The following is a 23,566-nucleotide window of genomic DNA, read 5'->3' on the forward strand; positions in this document are numbered from 1 at the left end:
ACGCACGAGACCCCCACGTGCTCGCTTGCGAGAGTGAAGTCCCGGTCCGGAAACGCCAGCGGTGGATTTGCCGATCCCGCGGACGGACAAAGTTTAGGCAGGATTCGGATTTGGACCGGACGGGTTCTCCACGCGATCGTGTGTGTTAAGCTCCAACGGGCAAAGCACATGTGTTCGCGTGGGGAACCCCTCGAGACGTGGGGCTTGTGTTTTTTTTATGCGCACGGTGACGTCATGGCTGCACGTGGGGTTGGAATCCGGCAGGAGGGGTATCCCTGCCGGATGGTACCGTCCAAGGAGGGACGAGGAACACGTGCAGCTGCATGACGTCACGGGCAGGTGTAAAGTGCGCGAGATGTGAGTTGCCGCGCTGGTGATGCGCATGGGGAAAAAAAAAGAAAAAAAAGAACAGTAAGCCTCACTTTCGGGTGCACAGGATTCCTGGGCAAGGGGTGGAAGACCCCCTTAACCAGGGAACAGGATGGAAACTAGTTAGGGGGAAGGGTTAGCTTAGCTAGACCGACTTCATGGGGCAGGGGTAAGTCCTCATGAAGTCCGTGGAATGGATTAGTTCGAGGGATTTAGTGAGCTTGAGGTTGGGAAATAAAATGATTTATTTGGAGACAGTGACAGACTTGTGAATGTGTAGAGGGGACGTAGTTTAGCTACGTAGTGTTAAAAGGAACGTGCTGTAGTTTAAGGGACGACGTGGGAGCACGAGTTAGTTAGGGGATGTAGTTAGAAGGATGGCAGAGTTCAGCGGTGAGTGTGTTGAAGAGTTGGTGAGTGAAGTGGAAGCATGTGCTTGGTGAGTGAGTGAGGCCAGCGGGTCTGTGTGAGTGGAGCGAATGGGGAATGCATGGTGCGATGAGTGATTGGGGGGAGGAGTGACTCCCGCCCAAGGGACCCCCGGGGTCAGTGTAGAATGAGTTAGCTGGGTTTGTCAAATTAACAAAAATGGAGGTCGTTTTGCTGTTGGTGGGAATGTAGGCTCGAAACCCATTTGGAGGGGTGCAGGAGCCCTGTTGACAGGCTGGGAGCGTGGTGGCGAAAGGTGAGTATCGCTGAGTGGGTACCCCGGGCACCAGGCTAGTCGGCCGTGGTAGGCCAAGGGCCCATGGGGGGCCGGGATAGCATAGTGGGCACGGGTGCGCCTGCTTGGTGCGGGGGCCCGGGGCGCCATTAGCCGCGTGGGCAGTGTTGTGGGCACGGGTGACCCTCGGAAAGGGGCCTGGGAAGCCAGCCTGCCACGTGTGCGTTTCAGGGGAGGTGCCATGGGGGGCACTCCCCGGTGTTAGGGAGCTGGTAGGCTCGGAGGCAGTGTAGTGCCCGGGGGTGCCATCGTTGGAGAATCGGCAGAGGGTCGTGCCTGCCAAAGGGAGCCACGTGTCCCAGCCATGAGACCGTGTGAGGGCACGGGAAGAAAATTGGGGGGCGAGGCCCGAAATTGTGAGGACACCAACGCAGGCGACGGGAATCTGGGTTGTTAGAACCAATAGTTTAAGCGAGAGGCGCTTGTTGAAAGCCCCGGGGTAGTTTAACAGTTAAATGGTTAGGGTAGATAGGAAGTGTACCCCTCCGCACCATCCATCCCCTCGCTCTCGTTGTGGGCCGCTGGACCCACTTTGTGTTATAGATCGCTGAACTCTGGGGAGGCCATCCTGAGGCTTCGTTGGGCCTCGGCACAGGACGTTAGCTCTCCCTTACTCCCCTCCGGGAAGGGAACGTAGGGGTTGGGAGTAGGCTAGGTGACAGGATAGGTTAGCCGAACAAAGACGATAAAGGGGGTTAGGGGACGATTTATAGTGGGGAAGTAAAAACAACAAAAAAATAAGTTGGGGCTAAATTGGGGTTTGACAAATTAAGGGAGTGGGTATAGACAGTGACAGGCAAAGGCGATAGGTTGGGAGGGAGACAGGTAGGTAGGTCCGAGCCCGCCTTCCAAGTGGCCAGCACAACCGCACTCCCTCCACCAACCTCCACGGAATGGCAAAGGCTGGCCAACTTCATCGGCAGCTGTTGTTTTGCTGCGAGGCCTGTGCCGGCTGGATCGTCTGCAGCTGCTGTGCTGCAAGGCCTGTGCCGGCCCACTTCATCTGCCGGCTGGCTGTTTTTCTTCAAGGCCTGTGCCGGCCAGTTCATCTGCCGGCTGTGTTTGCCTGCAGCGGCCTTCTTCTGCGGGCTGTGTTTGCCTGCTGCCTTTGCCATGCCATGCCCACTGCCCCTGCTCACCAGCCCCCGTTCAATTTTTGCTTTGCCCCCCCCCCCCTGTTCATTGCCATGTGCGCCAGGATCAAGGCAACAGTTTGCAAGCTGCAAGAACTGCCCTGTTGGCAGCTACAACACGGGCCTGCAGTGGCGGCCCGTGCACAGTGTTTGTGTTCATCCATCCATTCGTTGTGTTCATTGCGTGTGCCACTTGAGCTGGCACGGAGACTGCGTTGTGCAGCCCATGCACCGTTGTGGTTCACTGCGTTCATTTCAATCCATTCATCCATCCATTCGTTGTGTTCATTGGGTGTGCCACTTGAGCTGGCACGGAGACTGCATTTGTGCAGCCCATGCACCGTTGTGGTTCACTGCGTTCAGTTCAAAAGGGAAGGCCTTGGACTGCGTGTGAGCAGCCGGCCACGTTCCCTGTCACCTGCATTATTTGAGTCAGAGACTGCATGCGGGCAGCCTTGCTCCCTGCTAACTGCTTTCTTTTTATATATATACATATACACACACATACATATATATATATATATATATATATATATATATATATATATATATATATATATATATATATATATATACATATATATATATATATATATATATATATATACATATATACACACACATTGGATGAAGATTGATGTTATCAGAGGATCGATTATTATATTTGAGTATACGGTATATGAGATGTGGATTGCTTATATTAGATGAGGAATTGTATAAGGATTAATTGAGACGTCATGATAAGTGCTTCCATGAAACATCTATTATTTCACTTAGTAACATTAAACACATCAGGGTGTTTACTGATGATGTTCCTGCTATGTGGATCTTTCATATCACATTGTTGCTCGTATAACACAAATGTAGAACGTATGACCCAGAAGTTAAGTTATTTTTCTTCTTTCCCCATCTCCAGATTCCCTCCCCGTGGGGTATGATGGGGTATGGCCCAGTGGAGTTGCTGGGATTTGGTGCCAGCTATAACCCCCAGCCTGATGACATCACTTTCTGCATCAGCTCATGGAGAGAACAAGGAAGCTTTGAAAGCTGTGCGGTACAAAAAGATGAGAAGCTGAAAGGAAGGGAACATTATGGAAAGCAAGGGGTGATGATGAGACAAAGGAACTTATTAGACGGCACGGTCAGAGCGAGAGAAAAACACGGAAATGTAATCGGGCATGAGGGGGAAACTGTGATAATAGAGAAAGCCAAAGTATTCGCACAAGCCATTTCTGAAGCTCTTAGTGTAATGGGGCAAATCTGCAGGCACAGTGAGATGAACGGTGAGTAAAATAAAATACATTTCCTTCGAACCAATACTTTTAAGATAAACGTATAACATTTAAATGCTGAACAAGATTACACAGATGTGCCCCCAACTAGTCAATATTCCAATCGGAAAAAAACTTTTATTATCCACCAATAGCATGGCAATATCCCACTGTTTAAAGGTGGGTTCTTTTGAATGTCGATGAGAATATTTAATATTCAGGTATTTACATATTTATGTCTTTATTTTAACTATGTATTTATATTTATTTAATTCTGCATTCATCTACTTCTTTTTTATATTCATTTATTTATTCAGTTTATATATATTTTTATTTCTTTATTTATCTATCTACTGTTTATATTTATCTGTTTGTATTTATATTTATTTATTTAGTTTTTTATTTATTCACAAAGTATTGTCCTCTTTTCACTGTTTTTTATTTATTTTGTTTGTATTTATATTCATTTATTTATTCAGTTTATATTTATTTCTCCACTTTTGATTTTATTTTTTTTATCTCCTGTGTATATTTATCTGTTTGTATTTAAATATATTTATTTTGTGTTTTATTTATTCACAAATTATTGCCCTTTTTAACTGCTTTTTATTTACTCACAAAGTATTGTCCTTTTTAAAAATTGTTTGTTATTGATTTTGTTGGTGTTTCTACTCATTTATTTATTCAGTTTATATTTATTTATCTATTTTTAATTTGTATATATTTATTTATCGACTTGTTTATATTTATCTAGTTTGTGTTAAAATTATTTAATTTCATATTTATTTATTTACAAAGTTTTCCCCTTATTTTTAAACTGCTTGTTTTTTAAATTAATTTCATTTGTATTTATATTTATTTATTTTTCTACTTTTTATTTATAGTTATTTATAAATGATGTAGGTTTCGTTAATATTGCATTTTTGTTCATGTTTTTGTTAATATTGAATTATTTTCTGCCTTTTCATCAATGCCTAAAACCTGCTCTCCCCTGCCCCATCCTTGACACATCTGTCGTATCAACTGTATTATATATCTTTTGACTTCATGCACAGTTTGAAACTTTTGCCAAAAGAGGAATTAATAGTACTTTATCTGCAGTTATTTAATGAAAGCCATTTATATGTCATCGCATTAATAATTATTTATTCATCCACTGCAGTCGGCTTTGTTTTTGAAAACAGTCCAAACAGTTTATCCTTTGTTCCACAACAAGTTGTTCTGTTCTACATGATTCAAGGAATGAGCTTTTGCCAATTATGCTGAGGCTGATTAATTCACACAATTGTTCCTCCCAGTGATTACAACAAAACAGCTTGATTACCACAATATCCAGGGTACAAAATTCTACAATGGACTCCTCAGAGTGAGGACCCCTCGACACAACTACACAAATCATGAAATCCTTTTTTTAACAAGTTCTAACATAACAACTTGCTGCCTTTGAAGTTTGAATCATCAAATAAAGTTTGTTTGTTACGTCCTAATGTACATTTTCTTCATCTATGCTGCTATATCTATGATAACAGGATGCCCGAACAGAAACACACACACACACACACACACACACACACACACACACACACACACACACACACACACACACACACACACACACACACACACACACACACACACACTCCGATCAATTGATTCTCTGAACGAAAATAGAATATGGAAGATTAATCCTCAGCAGCAAGGGATTATACCTGCCTAAGATATTTGTTATTAGAGATAGCACACGACCCTATAAAGGCTGTCCCAGCGACTGACTAAGCCTTTTCCATGATTTCCATTTTCATCCTTCCCGAAACCAACTATCACCGTGGGATCTTTAACGCCCACCAATTATTTAGAAGCTCATCAGCAAATATTGCACATGGAGAACAACCATAAAAACAACATGAGAAGAGCACTTAAATAAGTGAATAATAAGGTTATTACATCTGTAAAAAACAATTTTTATCCCATGTAATCCAACATATATATTTACATTTGTCCAATGTAATAACTAAAATTGATTTCTGAGTTTACATTCTAATTAGAGTAACCAGTAAAGTTGTTTACATTCTCATCAGAGTAATCAGTGGGATGTATTGAACATGTATCATCATTATTTATTCAATAAAAGCTAGTCAATTTCATTTTATATCCGGCCAAGTGTATACCTGGCGTCTAATGCCCGTTCACTCCTGTTGTGATCATTGCACAAACTGAACCTTTATTTTACTGTGAAGCTACTTTATTTGCAGGACTTTATAAACCAGATCTGCAGCTATAAATTAGTACATTATCCATTAAAATTAAAAATCCTCACCATCACAAGGAGTTCAGTGAATTGTTGATACGATTGCATTTTGTTATGGCAAAGTGGCATACCTTATGTTCACCATAGTTTTGTTGTTGTAAAAACCGAGTGATCACTCACAGCAGCTTTCCTTGCATTACTAATAGTGATAACCGTATTATTGTTGTGGATAAATCTATTTGAAATCTGCCTGTCTGTATGAAAATTATATTTCTGGAGCGTGGTCGTTTGTCATCAAATAAAAATCCTGAATGAAGATCTGCAATCTAATTTTTACAACTTCTGAGTAATTGAAAGCCCTGAAATATACATACATGTATATATATATATATATATATATATATATATATATATATATATATATATATATATATATATATATATATATATATATATATATATATATATATATATATATATATATATATATATGAAAAAATGTGGTATCCACTGCAGGATTGTTTTCAGTACTTCATCATTACACAGGAAGCCTTTGAAAGAGTACAAATTTACCCATGAGAAGAGTACTTTGACTTCAGTGATGCCCAGGTTAAAAAGGAGATTGTGATACTCTCTGCCACCACCACTAGGTTGTGATACACTATACACATTTACAAGGAAATCAGACAGCTTCAGCCCATCATGCCTGCACCACATCAACACTACACAAATTTATCAACACATGATCCAAAGAAGAAAATGCAAAAAAACAATTTTTAACCTCCGCCATCGAAGATGGACGGAGGTTACTGTTTTCACCCCTGTCTGTTTGTTTGTTTGTTTGTGAACAGTATTACGGAAAAACTCCTCGACGGATTTCGACGAAACTTGGTGGGGGGATTAGGTATGGTCCAAGGATCATGCCATTAGAAAAAAAATGTTAGAGAAAAAAAAAATTGCAACTTTTTTTTCAACAAAATTTCTATATTTTTTTTTTTGCATTTCTACATGTTATAAGTGATTTCCAACAAAAAAAAATGCCAAAATTATAATTGCGGCTGATTTTGGAACTTCAGGTGGATATACCCATGTAAAATCAATTCCTGTCTCAAGGAATCTAGTTATGACGAATGAATTGAGTATGTAAAAGTTAAAAGTAAAAGGGAAAGTTGCAAACTATAACTCTGAGCACTGTTGACGTCAACTTGAATGAATAGGATATCAGGTTCACTTGAGTGACCTAGCAGTATTGGCGGCGGAGGTTTTGCACTCTACCGAGTGCCCCCCCCCCTCTAGTTTTTATTAGTGTTTTTGGATTTTTATTTTTTATTTTTCCTGAGGGGAAGAGAATTTATGCCCCATCCCTCACATCCCCACGTAAGGCCGCAGCCACATACCCAATGTTACCTCCCACAAAGTTGTATTTGTACCCAGAGTTTGGAGTTTGTAACTTAAAAGATATGGCCTTACAATATGGCCTTACAACATGGCCTTGCAAAAGGAACAAAGCCACAGAGAGATAGATCGATAGATTTTTGCCTTTTATGGGTATAGATTGCCATTGCCAAAACTAATTAAAAAATTAAAACAAGAAAAAGAGCAATCGGAGATTGCAAACCTTCTCCAGGACTTTTGTGTGGTATTTGTGGAGTTTTTGTGTACTAGTTTGTTAAGAAATTAAAAATAGACATAAATAGAACTCTCTCCATCGAGTGCAGCCTGTGGCTGCTGGTTGATCATTGGTTGGGACGCGGCTATGCCGTTGATGCAGTGTCCCCCTTACCAGTACACTGGTAACTCATTTTGCCGACCTCGTAAGGATGACAGGCTGAGTCAACCTCCTGGTGTATCAATTCAGCAGCTCAATGGGGATTGAACTCAGGACCCTAGGATCCCAAGCCGCCGCCCTAACCACTTAGCCAACACCAGGCTTATAAATAGAACTGCCACTTTATAACTACTGGCAGTGATGACCGTGTGCCAAGATGTTCCGTTTTGATGCAACACCGCTTTGATCGGACACTTGACCCTGACCCATGATGTTCATTATTCAAATGAATTCAGAATGGGATTAAAATAAATTAAATTCAAGTCAAATGGAAGACCAATTGGTGCAGTTCTGCATTGGAGTCAGAAGGAATGCAAACAAGTAAAAATTACCCCCGGTTGGGGGTGATGGTCATCTCTGTTTTGACCATATCACATCGACAATTTTTCCAACTTTGAAGACACATGACTCGATAACCAGGACGAATTTTAAAAAACCGGCCTGACCAAATTTAGATATTGTTCCATATTATCAGAATCCAAACAAATTTCAAAGATCGGATCACAAACAGCGGAGGAGATAGATTTTGAAAATGGACGATTTCTCAACTTTGGAGTGACCTTGACGTTGACCTTGACCTTCAATCAGGTCAAAGGTCAAACCGTCGTGCATCCCTCATCGACATCTACCCACATACCAAATATCAAGAAAATCGGAAGAAAAAAATGGGGACGTACGGACGGACGGACATCGAGACTGGTTTTATTAGGTCATCTCTAACGAGATGACCTAGAAATCAAAGATGGAGTCATCAAGAGGAACCTGGATAGGATTCGGATTTAAGCTGCAACTACTCTACCCTCGAACCCATCCTGGCACAACTAAGTGAGCCAAGTAATAACTAGAGGGGAAGCACTCGGGAGAGTGCAAAACCTCCGCCGCCAATACTGCTGGGTCACTCAAGTGAACCTTATATCTTATTCATTAAATATGTCAACAGTGCTGAGAGTAATAGTTCTTTTCTCCAACATTTTTTTTGGGGGGGGGTTGGAAATCACTTAAAATATGCAGAAATGCAAAAAAAAATTCTTTTTTTTGGGGGTGGGGTAACAATTTTTTTTGGGGGGGGGTTGGAAATCACTTAAAACATGTAAAAATCCCCCCAAAAATATTTTTTCTTAAAAATTTTTTTTGGGGGGGGGGAAGGGGGTTAGAAATCACTAAAAATATGTAGAAATGCAAAAAAAATTTTTTTTTCTCTAACAATTTTTTTGGGGGGGTTGGAAATCACTTAAAACATGTAGAAATGCAAAAAAAATTCCTATTTTTTTTGGGGGGTAACAATTTTTTTGGGGGGTTGGAAATCACTTAAAACATGTAGAAATGCAAAAAAAAAAATTTCTCCAACAATTTTTTTTGGGGGGGTAACAATTTTTTTTGGAGGGGGTTGGAAATCACTTAAAACATGTAGAAATGCAAAAAAAAAATTTTTTCTTTTTTTGGGGGGAGGGGGGTAAAAAAAAATTTGGGGGGTGGAAATCACTTAAAACATGGAGAAATGCAAAAAAAATTTTTTTTTCTCTAACAAAATTTTTTTTGGGGGGGGGACCAAGTCCAAAATTTAATGGCATGATCCTTGGACCATACCTAACCCCCACCCCCCAACAAGTTTCGTCGAAATCCGTCAAGGAGTTTTTCCGTAATACTGTTAACAAACAAACAAACAGAAAGGGGTGAAAACAGTAACCTCCATCCATCTTCGAAGATGGCGGAGGTTAATTTAAAAAATCAAAACGAACCCAGATTCAAAAAATTTTATCACTGGCTGCCAGACCATGTGTTTGATCAGGATGAAATTTAAAACATATATCCCTCATCACCACTAGATCATAATTGTGAAGTTTCACATCGATTGATGAAGCGGTTCAAGAGAAATAATTTTTTTAAGATTGTCGCTCAATCCAATATGGACTGTCAGACAATGTGACATCAGTTATTCATGAATACCCTGGTATCCCCAAGGCTTGGGGAACATTTGTATGAAGTTTCCCCTCGATCTGTCCAGCTGTCTGGAGAAGAAGATTTTTAAAAGGTTTTAGTGGAAATACAATATGGTGGTGAAACCATATGACCTATGACATCATATGTGTGAACCTTTTGCTCCTCTTGGAGAGGCAGTCACGTGTAAAGTTTTGCCTTATTCTGTTTAGCAATTTCAGAGAAGGTTTTTTTTTGTTGTTTTTTTTTTTCAACAACATAACTACCGAATCTTTTTTTGGTGACTGATGATGTCTTCTTTTTTCTTTCTTTCTTTCTTTGAGGACAAATTTATCCCTAGATTGCCCTCAATATTTTTCATACTGATCGGATGTACCTTTCTTTGTGTGCAATTATGATGTCATAACGAAGGTAACTATGACATCATAAGAAATCACACTTGTTTTCCATGAGTACTTGCCAAGCATCAATTTTTAACTTGGTGCGGTTTCGGAGATAGAGGTCCAAAGTTTTTCCAACATGGCTGCCACACCACGTGACCTATGATGTCATAATTATCATTCCAACATTTTTCATGAGTAGTCGTTCCTATGGTGAAAATTTCGTCTCAATCCGACAAGCAGTTGCGGAGAAAAATGCTAAAGTTCTGTGCAAACAAACAAAGGAAAAATCTTTTTAAAATTCTCAGATCCAGAATCAGATCTTCACCAAAATTGAATCAATTAGTCCTTTTAACACACCCCACCTGTCCACAAAGTTTTTTTTTTTTTTTTTTTTTTCGCAGAATCCATTCATAACTTTTTGAGACATTGTACTAAACATCAATTTTGGCCCCATTACTCAATGGTGAAGAATCGCTTGAAAAATTCTCAAATCCGGATCTGGATTCGGATCTTCACCAAAATTTAATCGATTGGTCCTTATGACACACGCAACCTGTTCACCAAGTTTCATCCGAATTCGTCCATCAACATTTGAGATATCATGCAATGTCGTTTTAGCCCCATCTCTCAACAGTGAAGAATCACTTAAAATTAAATAATTCTCGTATCCAGATCTGGATTCATATATTCACCAAAATTAAATAATTTCTTCTGAGTGGCACTCCCAACCTGTGCACCAAGTTTTGTGTGAATCCTTTTATAACCTTTTGAGATATTGTGCTATATATCTTTTTGGTCCTATCTCAGAAGTGAAGAATCACTTGAAAAATTCTCGGATCCAGATTCGGATCTTCATTAAAGTCGAATAAGTTAGTCCTTGTCACACACCCAACATGTTCACCAAATTTAAGCCGAATTCGTCCACAACTTTTTGAGATATCATGCAATATCGTTTTGGCCCTATCTCAATGGTGAAGAATCACATTAAAAAAAAAAATTCTCGCATCTGAATCCGAATTCGGATCTTCACCAAAATCGAATTAATTAGTCCGAGTCACACACCCAACATGTCCACCAAGTTTCATTTGAATCCGTCCACAACTTTTTGAGATATCATGCAATACTGTATTTAGTGATATCATGCAATACTGTAGCCCCATCTCTCAAGAGTGAAGAATCACTTAAAAACAAAATAATTTTTGCATCCGGATGCGGATTCGGATCTTCAACAGAATAAAGTACTCGTCCTTGTGACACACGAAACCTGTCCACCAAGTTTCGTCCGAATCCATCCATCAACTTTTGAGATATTGTACGATATATCCTTTTTGGCCCGATTTCTCAATGGTGAAGAATCACAAAAAAATTCTCAGATCCGGATCCGGACGCGGATCTTCACCAAAATTAAGCATTGCTGTCGTTGGCAACCACATACACAAAAAAATTCAGAATGATTGCTTGAAAACTATGGCAAAAATCATGTGACAGACAGACAGACAGACAAATGCCACAAACCAACATGCTATACTTGGAAAAAAAAATTGGCCAAGTGGCAAACGAACCCAAATGAAATACCCTCTCCTCTGGTGAGGGTAATATAGTGAACATCAACAACTGGCAAGTCTGGTAAATGCAAAGCATAATCCCAACTTGCAAGCAAAATACTGAGAGCTTTCAGAATATAACAAAGAGTCTGCAGAGAACATGTACATGTTATATTATGCAAGAGAAGCATGGATCGGCTTTGAACTTGAGTAGTTGCCATCTACACACACACACACGCATATATATATATATATATATATATATATATATATATATATATATATATATATATATATATATATATATATATATATATATATATATATATATTGTTGTGGTTACCAAATTCGCAAACCACCATTCAGGTCCCTCAGGTGAGGTATCTCGGTAAGTACATGTGTAGTTAGGTCCAAACCCGTTGTCTAGTGGGAATAAATGTCATTTATGCGAGCTGCGACTCTTCAGGATAGCCGTTTTTCTTTTACTATCTTTATTTTGGACCAACCGCCATGATTACCACCACAACCACAACATCAACCACCAACCACAACGCCGCTTCACCACAACCGCCACGACCTTCCCGTCACACCTCGCAACCGTAGCATCGCCACCGTTCTTGCCCCGCTGTGGGTACCGGTGTTGGACTCGTGCAGAGCGCGCGTCGAACAGCGTGTACAAAATCACGGATTTTGTGCTTCAAAAACGGATCAAAAACGACACACGCCCACTTTTTGCCGTCCAATCGGTGAGCGAGGGGCGAATTTGGCCCCGCCTCCAGGACGATCGATATATGCAAATTTGTGGATCAAAAAGCCTTCACGCCCACTTTTTCTCGGGCCAATGGGGAGCGAGGTGAAAGGTCAAAGGGAGGGGGTCAAAGGCGAAGCTACGGGGGGATAAAAGGACCGTGTTCGTCAGTCCAGGAGAGTCCAACGAGGAGAGGCCAAAGAAGAGTCCAGAGTCGGAGAGTCCAGAGGCGGAGAGGCGGCAGCGGCGAAGGCAGACGAGGGGGTGCTCGCGTCGGTGCCGGGAGCTGCACGCCCGAGGGAGGCCGGCAGCGCGACCTGGCCGAGGTGGAGACGCACACCAGGGATAACAAAGATCCTCTATACCCCGAGCATCAGCAACCCCCTCCTGTTTCCCCCCGCGCTGAGATAGTGCGACCAAGGGGGCCCCTTTCCCACCCCCTGCCAGACACTGTCCGCGAGGCCCGCGGAGTGAGGCGCCATCGCCGCTCCGCGTCTCATCACCAGACGGGTAGGCGCGACCCGGTCTCGGCCTCAGGCCCGCCTCATCCTTGAGGGTATTTCTTTTCCTTGGTTTTGGGTATGTGTTGTCGGCGCCGTCTGTGAAGTAGAATTGTATAAGTGTTGCCGTGTGCTCGGTAGTCGGTATTAGCTCTGCACTGTGTTTTCACTTTTATATTTGCTTTTTGTGTAAATGGAATTGTGTTTTTTCTGTGTGCTTTTGGTGGAATTGTATATGTGTGCTTCCCGTGTGCCGCGAATAAATGTGCTTTATTATTGAACTGTTCTCCCGCTTCGCTTCGTCATTTCTCCCATTGAATCCCCATCTTGCTTCACGTAAAGGGTTGGTAGTGGGCTGAATACGCCCGATAATTAATCGAACCGTCGAGGTCGACGATAACACCGCTCGGTTATTCTGATAGTACGGAACGGGTCGCTTAAGTGGCCCGTGTCCGAAGTCGACCTGCGGCGAGGTGCGATCGCCCGGTCTACCCTCCGCGTGGGTACTTAGGTAGGTCGGGTCGGCGAGCAACCCTATCCCACGCGGGGGCTGATTGGCTCGATCGCGGTGAGACCGAAAGGTCCACCCGTGACTGGTTCCCGGCGTTAGTCCGAGAGGGTCACGACTGGATTGTCCGTCCGGTGGGCGACGTGCCGCGATTCGAGTTACGTGGCCGTCAGCACGCCGGCGGGCGCGAAATCCGCAACACTGGTGTCAGGAGTGGGATACAAATTCATCGCCCTCCTCGCGGCACTGGTATTGGAGAGCGGGACAACAGGCTCTCCTGTCTCCAGCGAAATTCACGGGAATCGGTCCAGGGGTGAGAGAAGCGACCCCCGATTCCCTCCAAATTACGAGCGAGCAAATTAACCCTTCACGAGAAGCAAGATGGCGTCTCAAGGTGAGCGGGAGCCGGGGGTATTAGAAATGTATATGTGTAATAATGTAGAGTCCATGGTCCAGGATGGAATCCCCGTGCAGGAAATGTTGATTGTGCAGGAACACGGACTCGCCCAACTGAACCCAGAACCTGAAATGGGTGCGGCAGCGGCCGCAGTGTATGACACCTCCCCCCCCCCTCTCCACCAAAACCCTTCCCCAACCCTTGCCGAAACGGCTCAGCTGAGTGCATCCAACATGGCCCAGCTATGCGCCATGCTGGCGGCAATGAACGAAAAGATGAATGCGAAAATGATCGAAAAAATGGATGCAAATACAAACGAAATGAAAGACATGAACAAGCAAATGAATGAAGTGAAAACGACGATAGATACAAATACAAATGAAATGAAAAACGAAATGAACAAGCAAATAAACGGAATGGAAGCAAACATGAAGGAAGAAATGAAAAAGTTCCGGGGTGAGACGCAGAACATGGGCCGATGCCTGCAGGCGGGCATGAAGGCCGTGACAAAGGAAATAATAGTTGAGACAAGGGAGGTAAAGGGTGAAGAGTTGGCAGAGACACGGGAGATAGAAAAAATAGAGGAAAGACTACACGAGGAAGACGGGGTAAGTGACGCACACACACACACAGAGGTAGTGGAGGATAATGGGGGTGAGCTGGCGGACTGGGTAGAGACCCAGTGCGAGCACCTGGATGGCCTCCTCCAGGAACAAGGGGAGGGAGTATGCCCCCTTGGGGCGAGTCACGACCAGGTGAGTTCGGTCGTGCTTTGCGAGGTTGAGAGGACGGGTGCTGTGGACAGGTGCTTGGAGAGCTTGGGGGGTATAGAGGCCCCGGAGACCCTTGTGGGGACACGAATCCCCAGTGTGGTTGTCCCTGTGTGTGTGGTGCAAGGTGTGAGTGCGTCCCCGTGTGTGGAAGCGACCCCGTGTGTGAGTGGTGTGGTGGCGATGGTGTCGGAGTACGTGCTTCCCAGCACGCCGTGTGTGAGTGAGGCACGGAGTGTGAGTGAGGCACCGCGGGTGAGTGCCCCCGCACGCGTGAGTGAACGGCCGTGTGCAAGGTCGCTGTGTGCAAGGGAGACCGTGTGTGTGAGAGAGCGGTATGTGAGGGAGATGTCGGTTGGCATGCGGGAGCACGCAGCCGCGTCTCCCGGTGTGAGTTTGATGGAGTGGACTGTGTGCGTCGTAACACGCAGGTGTGCGTGGGTTGAATGGCGACGACGACGACGACAGATGAAAGAAAGCCGGGTAGCGGCTGTAGTTGTTTCGGGGACCGTGCCGGGTTCACCCAGCCGCGAGCACGAGGTTCGTGCTGTGCAACGCACGAGACCACCACGTGCTCGCTTGCGAGAGTGAAGTCCCGGTCCGGAAACGCACGCGGTGGATTTGCCGATCCCGCGGACGGACAAAGTTTAGGCAGGATAACGGATTTGGACCGGACGGGTTCTCCACGCGACCGTGTGTGTTAAGCTCCAACGGGCAAAGCACATGTGTTCGCGTGGGGAACCCCTCGAGACGTGGGGCTTGTGTTTTTTTTTGCGCACGGTGACGTCATGGCTGCACGTGTGGTTGGAATCCGGCAGGAGTGGTATCTCTGCCGGATGGTACCGTCCAAGGAGGGACGAGGAACACGTGCAGCTGCATGACGTCACGGGCAGGTGTAAAGTGCGTGAGCTCTGAGTTGCCGCGCAGGTGCTGCGCATGAAAAAAGGAAAAAAAAAAAAAGGAAAAAGCAAGCCTCACTTTCGGGTGCACAGGATTCCTGGGCAAGGGGTGGAAGACCTCCTTGGCCTGGGCACAGGATGGAAACTAGTTAGGGGGAAGGGATAGCTTAGTTAGACCGACTTCATGGGGCAGGGGTAAGTCCTCATGGAGTCCGTGGAATGGATTAGTTAGAGGGATTTAGTGAGCTTTAGGTTGGGAAATAAAATAATTAATGGGATTATTTGAGGACATGGACAGACTTGTGAGTGTGTAGAGGGGACGTAGTTTAGCTACGTAGTGTTAAAAGGAACGTGCTGTAGTTTAAGGGACGACGTGGGAGCACGAGTTAGTTAGGGGATGTAGTTAGAAGGATGGCAGAGTTCAGCGGTGAGTGTGTTGAAGAGTTGGTGAGTGAAGTGGAAGCATGTGCTTGGTGAGTGAGTGAGGCCAGCGGGTCTGTGTGTATGGAGCGAATGGGGAATGCATGGTGCGATGAGTGATTGGGGGGAGGAGTGACTCCCGCCCAAGGGACCCCGGGGTCAGTGTAGAGTGAGTTAGGGGGTTAGTCAAATTGAAAAATGGAGGTCGTTTTGCTGTTGGTGGGAATGTAGGCTCGAGACCCATTTGGAGGGGTGCAGGAGCCCTGTTGACGGGCTTGGGAGCGTGGCTGCGAAAGGTGAGTATCGCTGAGTGGGTACCCCGGGCACCAGGCTAGTCGGCCGCGGTAGGCCATGGGCCCATGGGGGGCCGGGATAGAGTAGTGGGCACGGGTGCGCCTGCTTGGTGCGGGGGCCCGGGGCGCCATTAGCCGCGTGGGCAGTGTTGTGGGCACCTCGGAAAGGGGCCCGGGAGGCCGGCCTGCCACGTGTGCGTTTCAGGGGAGGTGCCATGGGGGGCACTCCCCGGTGTTAGGGAGCTGGTAGGCTCGGAGGCAGTGTAGTGCCCGGGGGTGCCATAGCGGGAGAATCGGCAGAGGGTCGTGCCTGCCAAAGGGAGCCACGTGTCCCAGCCAGGAGACCGTGTGAGGGCACGGAGAGAAAATTGGGGGGCGAGGCCCAAAATTGTAAGGACACCAACACAGGCGACGGGAATCTGGGTTGTTAGAACCAATAGTTTAAGCGAGAGGTGCTTGTTGAAAGCCCCGGGGGAGTTTAACAGTTAAATGGTTAGGGTAGATTAGGAAGTGTACCCCTCCGCACCATCCATCCCCTCGCTCTCGTTGTGGGCCGCTGGACCCACTTTGGGTTAGATCGCCGAACTCTGGGGAGGCCATTCTGAGGCTTCGTTGGGCCTCGGCACAGGACGTTAGCTCTCCCTTGTTCCCCTCCGGGAAGGGAACGTAGGGGTTGGGAGTAGGCTAGGTGACAGGATAGGTTAGCCGAACAAAGACGATAAAGGGGGTTAGGGGACGATTTATAGTGGGGAAGTAAAAATAAAAACAACAAAAAAATAAGTTGGGGCTAAATTGGGGTTTGACAAATTAAGGGAGTGGGTATGTACAGTGACAGGCAAAGGCGATAGGGGGGGAGGGAGACAGGTAGGTCGGTCCGAGCTCGCCTTCCAAGTGGCCAGCACCACCGCACTCCCTCCACCAACCTCCACGGAACGGCAAAGGCTGGCCAACTTCATCTGCAGCTGCTGTGCTGCAAGGCCTGTGCCGGCTGGATCGTCTGCAGCTGCTATGCTGCAAGGCCTGTGCCGGCCAGTTCATCTGCCGGCTGCCTGTTTTTTCTTCAAGGCCTGTGCCGGCCAGTTCATCTGCCGGCTGTGTTTGCCTGCAGCGGCCTTCTTCTGCGGGCTGTGTTTGCCTGCTGCCTTTGCCATGCCATGCCCACTGCCCATGTTCACCAGCCCCGTTCAATTTTTGCTTTGCCCCCCCCCCCCCTGTTCATTGCCATGTGCGCCACGATCCGCAAGGCAACAGTTTGCAAGCTGCGAGAACTGCCCTGTTGGCAGCTACAACACGGGCCTGCAGTGGCGGCCCGTGCACCGTGTTTGTGTTCATCCATCCATTCGTTGTGCTCATTGCGTGTGCCACTTGAGCTGGCACGGAGACTGCGTTGTGCAGCCCATGCACCGTTGTGGTTCACTGCGTTCAGTTCAAAAGGGAAGGCCTTGGACTGCGTGTGAGCAGCCAGCCACGTTCCCTGTCACCTGCATTGTTTGAGCCAGAGACTGCATGTGGGCAGCCTGGCTCCCTGCTAACTGCTTTTCGTTTGCAGAGTTCAGTGATCCTGGGCCATGGTTTAGTGTAAAATTTGTAAGTTAAGGTTAAGATGTACTGTAAATATGAGTGCGCCCCCGGCATGTATGTCTTAGCGCCGGCAATTTTATTTAAGTCGTCCGTGTGAGTGAGTTTGTTTAGGTAGTTACGCAGCCCTCAGGTTATTTATTTTGGGGACACGAATACCATGAATGTCGCACTCAGGGATCCGTAGGTAAAATGTACTAGGGGAAAACTACACATGATGGCACACGAAAATTTGACGACTCGGGACGAGTCTGTAAAAAGGGGAGGGGGTAGTGTTGTGGTTACCAAATTCGCAAACCACCATTCAGGTCCCTTAGGTGAGGTATCTCGGTAAGTACATGTGTAGTTAGGTCCAAACCCGTTGTCTAGTGGGAATACATGTCATTTATGCGAGCTGCGACTCTTCAGGATAGCCGTTTTTCTTTTACTATCTTTATTTTGGACCAACCGCCATGATTACCACCACAACCACAACATCAACCACCAACCACAACGCCGCTTCACCACAACCGCCACGACCTTCCCGTCACACCTCGCAACCGTAGCATCGCCACCGTTCTTGCCCCGCTGTGGGTACCGGTGTTGGACTCGTGCAGAGCGCGCGTCGAACAGCGTGTACAAAATCACGGATTTTGTGCTTCAAAAACGGATCAAAAACGACACACGCCCACTTTTTGCCGTCCAATCGGTGAGCGAGGGGCGATTTGGCCCCGCCTCCAGGACGATCGATATATGCAAATTTGTGGATCAAAAAGCCTTCACGCCCACTTTTTCTCGGGCCAATGGGGAGCGAGGTGAAAGGTCAAAGGGAGGGGGTCAAAGGCGAAGCTACGGGGGGATAAAAGGACCGTGTTCGTCAGTCCAGGAGAGTCCAACGAGGAGAGGCCAAAGAAGAGTCCAGAGTCGGAGAGTCCAGAGGCGGAGAGGCGGCAGCGGCGAAGGCAGACGAGGGGGTGCTCGCGTCGGTGCCGGGAGCTGCACGCCCGAGGGAGGCCGGCAGCGCGACCTGGCCGAGTTGGAGACGCACACCAGGGATAATAAGGATCCTCTATACCCCGAGCATCAGCAACCCCCTCCTGTTTCCCCCCGCGCTGAGATAGTGCGACCAAGGGGGCCCCTTTCCCACCCCCTGCCAGACACTGTCCGCGAGGCCCGCGGAGTGAGGCGCCATCGCCGCTCCGCGTCTCATCACCAGACGGGTAGGCGCGACCCGGTCTCGGCCTCAGGCCCGCCTCATCCTTGAGGGTATTTCTTTTCCATGGTTTTGGGTATGTGTTGTCGGCGCCGTCTGTGAAGTAGAATTGTATAAGTGTTGCCGTGTGCTCGGTAGTCGGTATTAGCTCTGCACTGTGTTTTCACTTTTATATTTGCTTTTTGTGTAAATGGAATTGTGTTTTTTCTGTGTGCTTTTGGTGGAATTGTTTCTGTGTGCTTCCCGTGTGCCGCGAATAAATGTGCTTTATTATTGAACTGTTCTCCCGCTTCGCTTTGTCATTTCTCCCATTGAATCCCCATCTTGCTTCACGTAAAGGGTTGGTAGTGGGCTGAATACGCCCGATAATTAATCGAACCGTCGAGGTCGACGATAACACCGCTCGGTTATTCTGATAGTACGGAACGGGTCGCTTTAGTGGCCCGTGTCCGAAGTCGACCTGCGGCGAGGTGCGATCGCCCGGTCTACCCTCCGCGTGGGTACTTAGGTAGGTCGAATTCGGCGAGCAACCCTATCCCACGCGGGGGCTGATTGGCTCGTTCGCGGTGAGATCGAAAGGTCCACCCGTGACTGGTTCCCGGCGTTAGTCCGAGAGGGTCACGACTGGATTGTCCGTCCGGTGGGCGACGTGCCGCGATTCGAGTTACGTGGCCGTCAGCACGCCGGCGGGCGCGAAATCCGCAACAATATATATATATATATATATATATATATATATATATATATATATATATATATATATATATATATATATATATATATATATATATTTCTTCTTCTTCTTCTTTAGGCTGCTCGTGTTCGGGGTCGCCACAGCGGATCATCCGTATGATCTGCATAGTGATTTGGCACATGTTTTACGCCAGATGCCCTTCCTGACGCAACCCTGGTCACCTCTTACGACACAGGGATATGGTACACCTATTTTAACCGGGGTATACACCGGCCCAGTATACTGGTACTCATTTCGCCGACCTCGGAAGGATGACAGGCTGAGTCAACCCCCTGGTGTATTAATTCAGTAGCCCAACGGGGCTTGAACTCAGGACCTTTTGGATCCCAAGCCGCTGCCCGAGCCACTGCGCCAACACCAGGATATAAACACCAGGATTATACCAGATATATATATATATATATATATATATATATATATATATATATATATATATATATATATATATATATATATATATATAGATATAGATATAGATATATATATATATATATAGATATAGATATATATATATAGATATAGATATATATATATATAGATATAGATATATATAGATATAGATATATATATATATATATAGATATAGATATATATATATAGATATAGATATATATATATATATATATATATATATATATATATATATATATATATATATATATTAATATATATATATATATATATTGTTGTGGTTACCAAATTCGCAAACCACCATTCAGGTCCCTTAGGTGAGGTATCTCGGTAAGTACATGTGTAGTTAGGCCCAAACCCGTTGTCTAGAGGGAATAAATGTTATTCATGCGTGCTGCGACTCTTCAGGATAGCCGTTTTTCTTTAACTATCTTTATTTTGGACCAACCGCCATTGTTACCACCACCAGTCACAACATCAACCACCAACCACAACGCCGCTTCACCACAACCGCCACGACCTTCACATCACACCTCGCAACCGTCGCATCGCCACCGTTCTTGCGCCGCTTGTGGGTACCGGTGTTGGACTCGTGCAGGGCGCGCGCCGAACAGCGTGTACAAAACCACGGATTTTCTGCTTCAAAAACGGATCAAAAACGACACACGCCCACTTTTTGCCGTCCAATCGGTGAGCGAGGGGCGAATTGGCCCCGCCCCCAGGGCGTTGGAGGGCGATCGATATATGCAAATTTATGGATCAAAAAGCATTCACGCCCACTTTTTCTCGGGCCAATGGGGAGCGAGGTGAAAGGTCGAAGGGAGGGGGTCAAAGATGAGAGGACGAAGCCACGGGGCTGATATAAGCGACCGTGTTCGTCAGTCCAGTGAGTAGGAGAGTCGAGAACAGAGAGTCAAGACTTCGCGGGCGGTGGAGTTGGCAAGAAGGAGCTGGTCGTCGTCGTGTGCGTTGGAGTCGGAGCAGAGGGGACGGAGCTGTGGAGAGGCGGCGAGGGCAGACGAGGGGGTGCTCGCGTCGTGCAGGGAGCTGCACCCCAGGGAGGCCGACAGCGCGACCTGGCCGAGGTGGAGACGCTCGTTGCGGGGCAATAAAAATCCTCTATACCCCGAGCATCAGCAACCCCCTCCTGTTTCCCCCCCGCGCTGAGATAGTGCGACCAAGGGGGCCCCTTTCCCACCCCCTGCCAGACACTGTCCGCGAGGCCCGCGGAGTGAGGCGCCATCGCCGCTCCGCGTCTCATCACCAGACGGGTAGGCGCGACCCGGTCTCGGCCTCAGGCCCGCCTCATCCTTGAGGGTATTTCTTTTCCTTGGTTTTGGGTATGTGTTGTCGGCGCCGTCTGTGAAGTAAAATTGTATAAGTGTTGCCGTGTGCTCGTGTAATCGGTATTAGATCTGCATTGTCGCATTTGCTTTTTGTGTAAATTGCATTGTGTTTTTCTTCTCCTTTTACATGTGCTTTTGGTGGAATTGAATATGTGTGCTTTCCGTTCAGCGCGAATAAATGTGCTTTGTGTTGAACTGTTTCCCGCTTCGCTTCGTCATTTCCTTCATTGAATCCTCATCTTGCTTCACGCAAAGGGTTGGTAGTGGGCTGAATACGCCCGATAATTAATCGAACCGTCGAGGTCGACGAATAACACCGCTCGGTTATCCCGATAGTACGGAACGGGTCGCTTAAGTGGCCCGTGTCCGAAGTCGACCTGCGGCGAGGTGCGATCGCCCGGTCTACCCTCCGCGTGGGTACTTAGGTAGGTCGAATTTGGCGAGCAACCCTATCCCACGCGGGGGCTGATTGGCTCGATCGCGGTGAGACCGAAAGGTCCACCCGTGACTGGTTCCCGGCGTTAGTCCGAGAGGGTCACGACTGGATTGTCCGTCCGGTGGGCGACGTGCCGCGATTCGAGTTACGTGGCCGTCAGCACGCCGGCGGGCGCGAATACCGCAACAATATATATATATATATATATATATATATATATATATATATATATATATATATATATATATATATATATATATATATATATACATATACATGAAACACCAGATACATATATATATATATATATATATATATATATATATATATATATATATATATATACATATATATATATATATATATATATATATATATATATATATATATATATATATACATATACAGGAAACACCAGATATATATACAGTCAAAGCTCGTTACTATGCCACCTCGCTTCTATGCCACTCTCGCTATTATACCACTTTTGCTCGGTCCCGACAAAATTCAATACAAAATAAATTTACTATGCCACCCCCTACTCTCGCTACCATGCCACTACTGTGTGTCTGTTAAAAGGCACGAGTCGTGAAAAAGTCTGTATTGCGCAGTGCTCAATTATCACACTCACGTCCAAAGGCGAAGCGACGAACTACAGTCCAGCTGCGCACAACATAACTCAATACGTACGCGCATAGTCAGACTGTGTCAAAACACGCGATTCTTCTCCCTGATGCCAGCCACAACAAGCCAATTACAACACGCACAACGAGACACAAAAAAGCGCGAGCACACACAACGACACGCAGGCACACGTACAACAGTGACATCATTTTTTTTCAAATTCAGCCCATAATGTCAGCTCAGAAACGCAAGCGAACCGACTTTACGCTGAAGGAGAAGAAGGAGATCATCGATGCCGCGAAGAAGGAGCCGAATCAGTCCAAGTTGGCCAGGGAGATTAGCAAGAAATGGGGCGTCAAAGTTAAGAGAACCACCGTGAAGGGCATTCTCAGCAAGAAGGATGCAATCGAGGCTGCAATCAAAGCTGGATTTCCATCGAAGCGCATGAAGTTGACGCAGGCTCACGACCCGAAGCTTGATGAGGGAGTGCTCATGTGGCTGAAGCAATCAAGAGGACAGAATGTGCCTGTCAGCGGCGATCTGATCAAGGAGAAGGCGATGAAACTGGCCGAGCTGATGCACATCCCAGACTTCATGGCGAGCGACGGTTGGTTGGGCAATTTCAAGAAGCGCCACGGCATCACGTTCAAGACAGTGCAGGGCGAAGCTGGAGCGGTGGATTCGCAATCCCTTCTTGAGTGGCAACAACAGGTTCTCCAGCCCTTACTCGGGCAGTTCTCCGCAGACGACGTCTTCAACCTGGACGAGACTGGACTCTTCTGGCAGCTGCTTCCGAACAAGACCATGGCTTTCAGGGGAGAGCGGTGTACTGGAGGAAAGAAAAGCAAGCAAAGTATCACTCTTCTGGTTGGGGCAAACATGAGCGGCAGCGAGAAGTTCCCTCTTCTGGTGATTGGCAATTCCAAGAAACCCCGTGCCTTCAAGAACAAAGAGATCCCGGTCAAGTACAAGGCGAGCTCGAAGGCGTGGATGACGGCGGAGCTTTTCGAGGAGATGTTGCGTGCGTGGGACGGACGACTCGGCCAGCAGGGACGCAGAGTGCTGGTCTGTCTCGATAACTTCTCTGGCCACCCTCCCGAGCTCGAGCTGAACAACATCCAACTGGTCTTCTTCCCACCCAACACGACAGCCAATTCGCAACCAATGGATCAGGGAATCATAGAGAACCTCAAGCGCCACTACAAGAAGCTCCTGCTATGCCGCCGGCTTGAGGCCATAGACGAGGGAAAGG

The 23,566-nt window shown here is 46.3% G+C and overlaps 1 protein-coding gene across 1 annotated transcript in view; it reads left to right on the plus strand.

Moving 5' to 3' along the window:
* LOC147015054 (uncharacterized) overlaps positions 1 to 6,061 on the plus strand; it is a 122,689-nt gene extending 116,628 nt beyond the window's left edge. Inside the window, exon 18 of the mRNA XM_085849413.1 lies at positions 3,143 to 6,061. Within this exon, the coding sequence (XP_085705539.1) occupies positions 3,143 to 3,517 (375 nt within the window). The 3' untranslated portion in view covers positions 3,518 to 6,061. The remainder of the gene's footprint in view (positions 1 to 3,142) is intronic.
* Positions 6,062 to 23,566: the final 17,505 nt, after the last annotated feature.

This window comes from Eptatretus burgeri, chromosome 12 (assembly GCF_056783735.1).
Source record: "Eptatretus burgeri isolate ZD-2024b chromosome 12, Ebu_testis_v1, whole genome shotgun sequence".
Taxonomy (NCBI): Eukaryota; Metazoa; Chordata; class Myxini; order Myxiniformes; family Myxinidae; genus Eptatretus; species Eptatretus burgeri.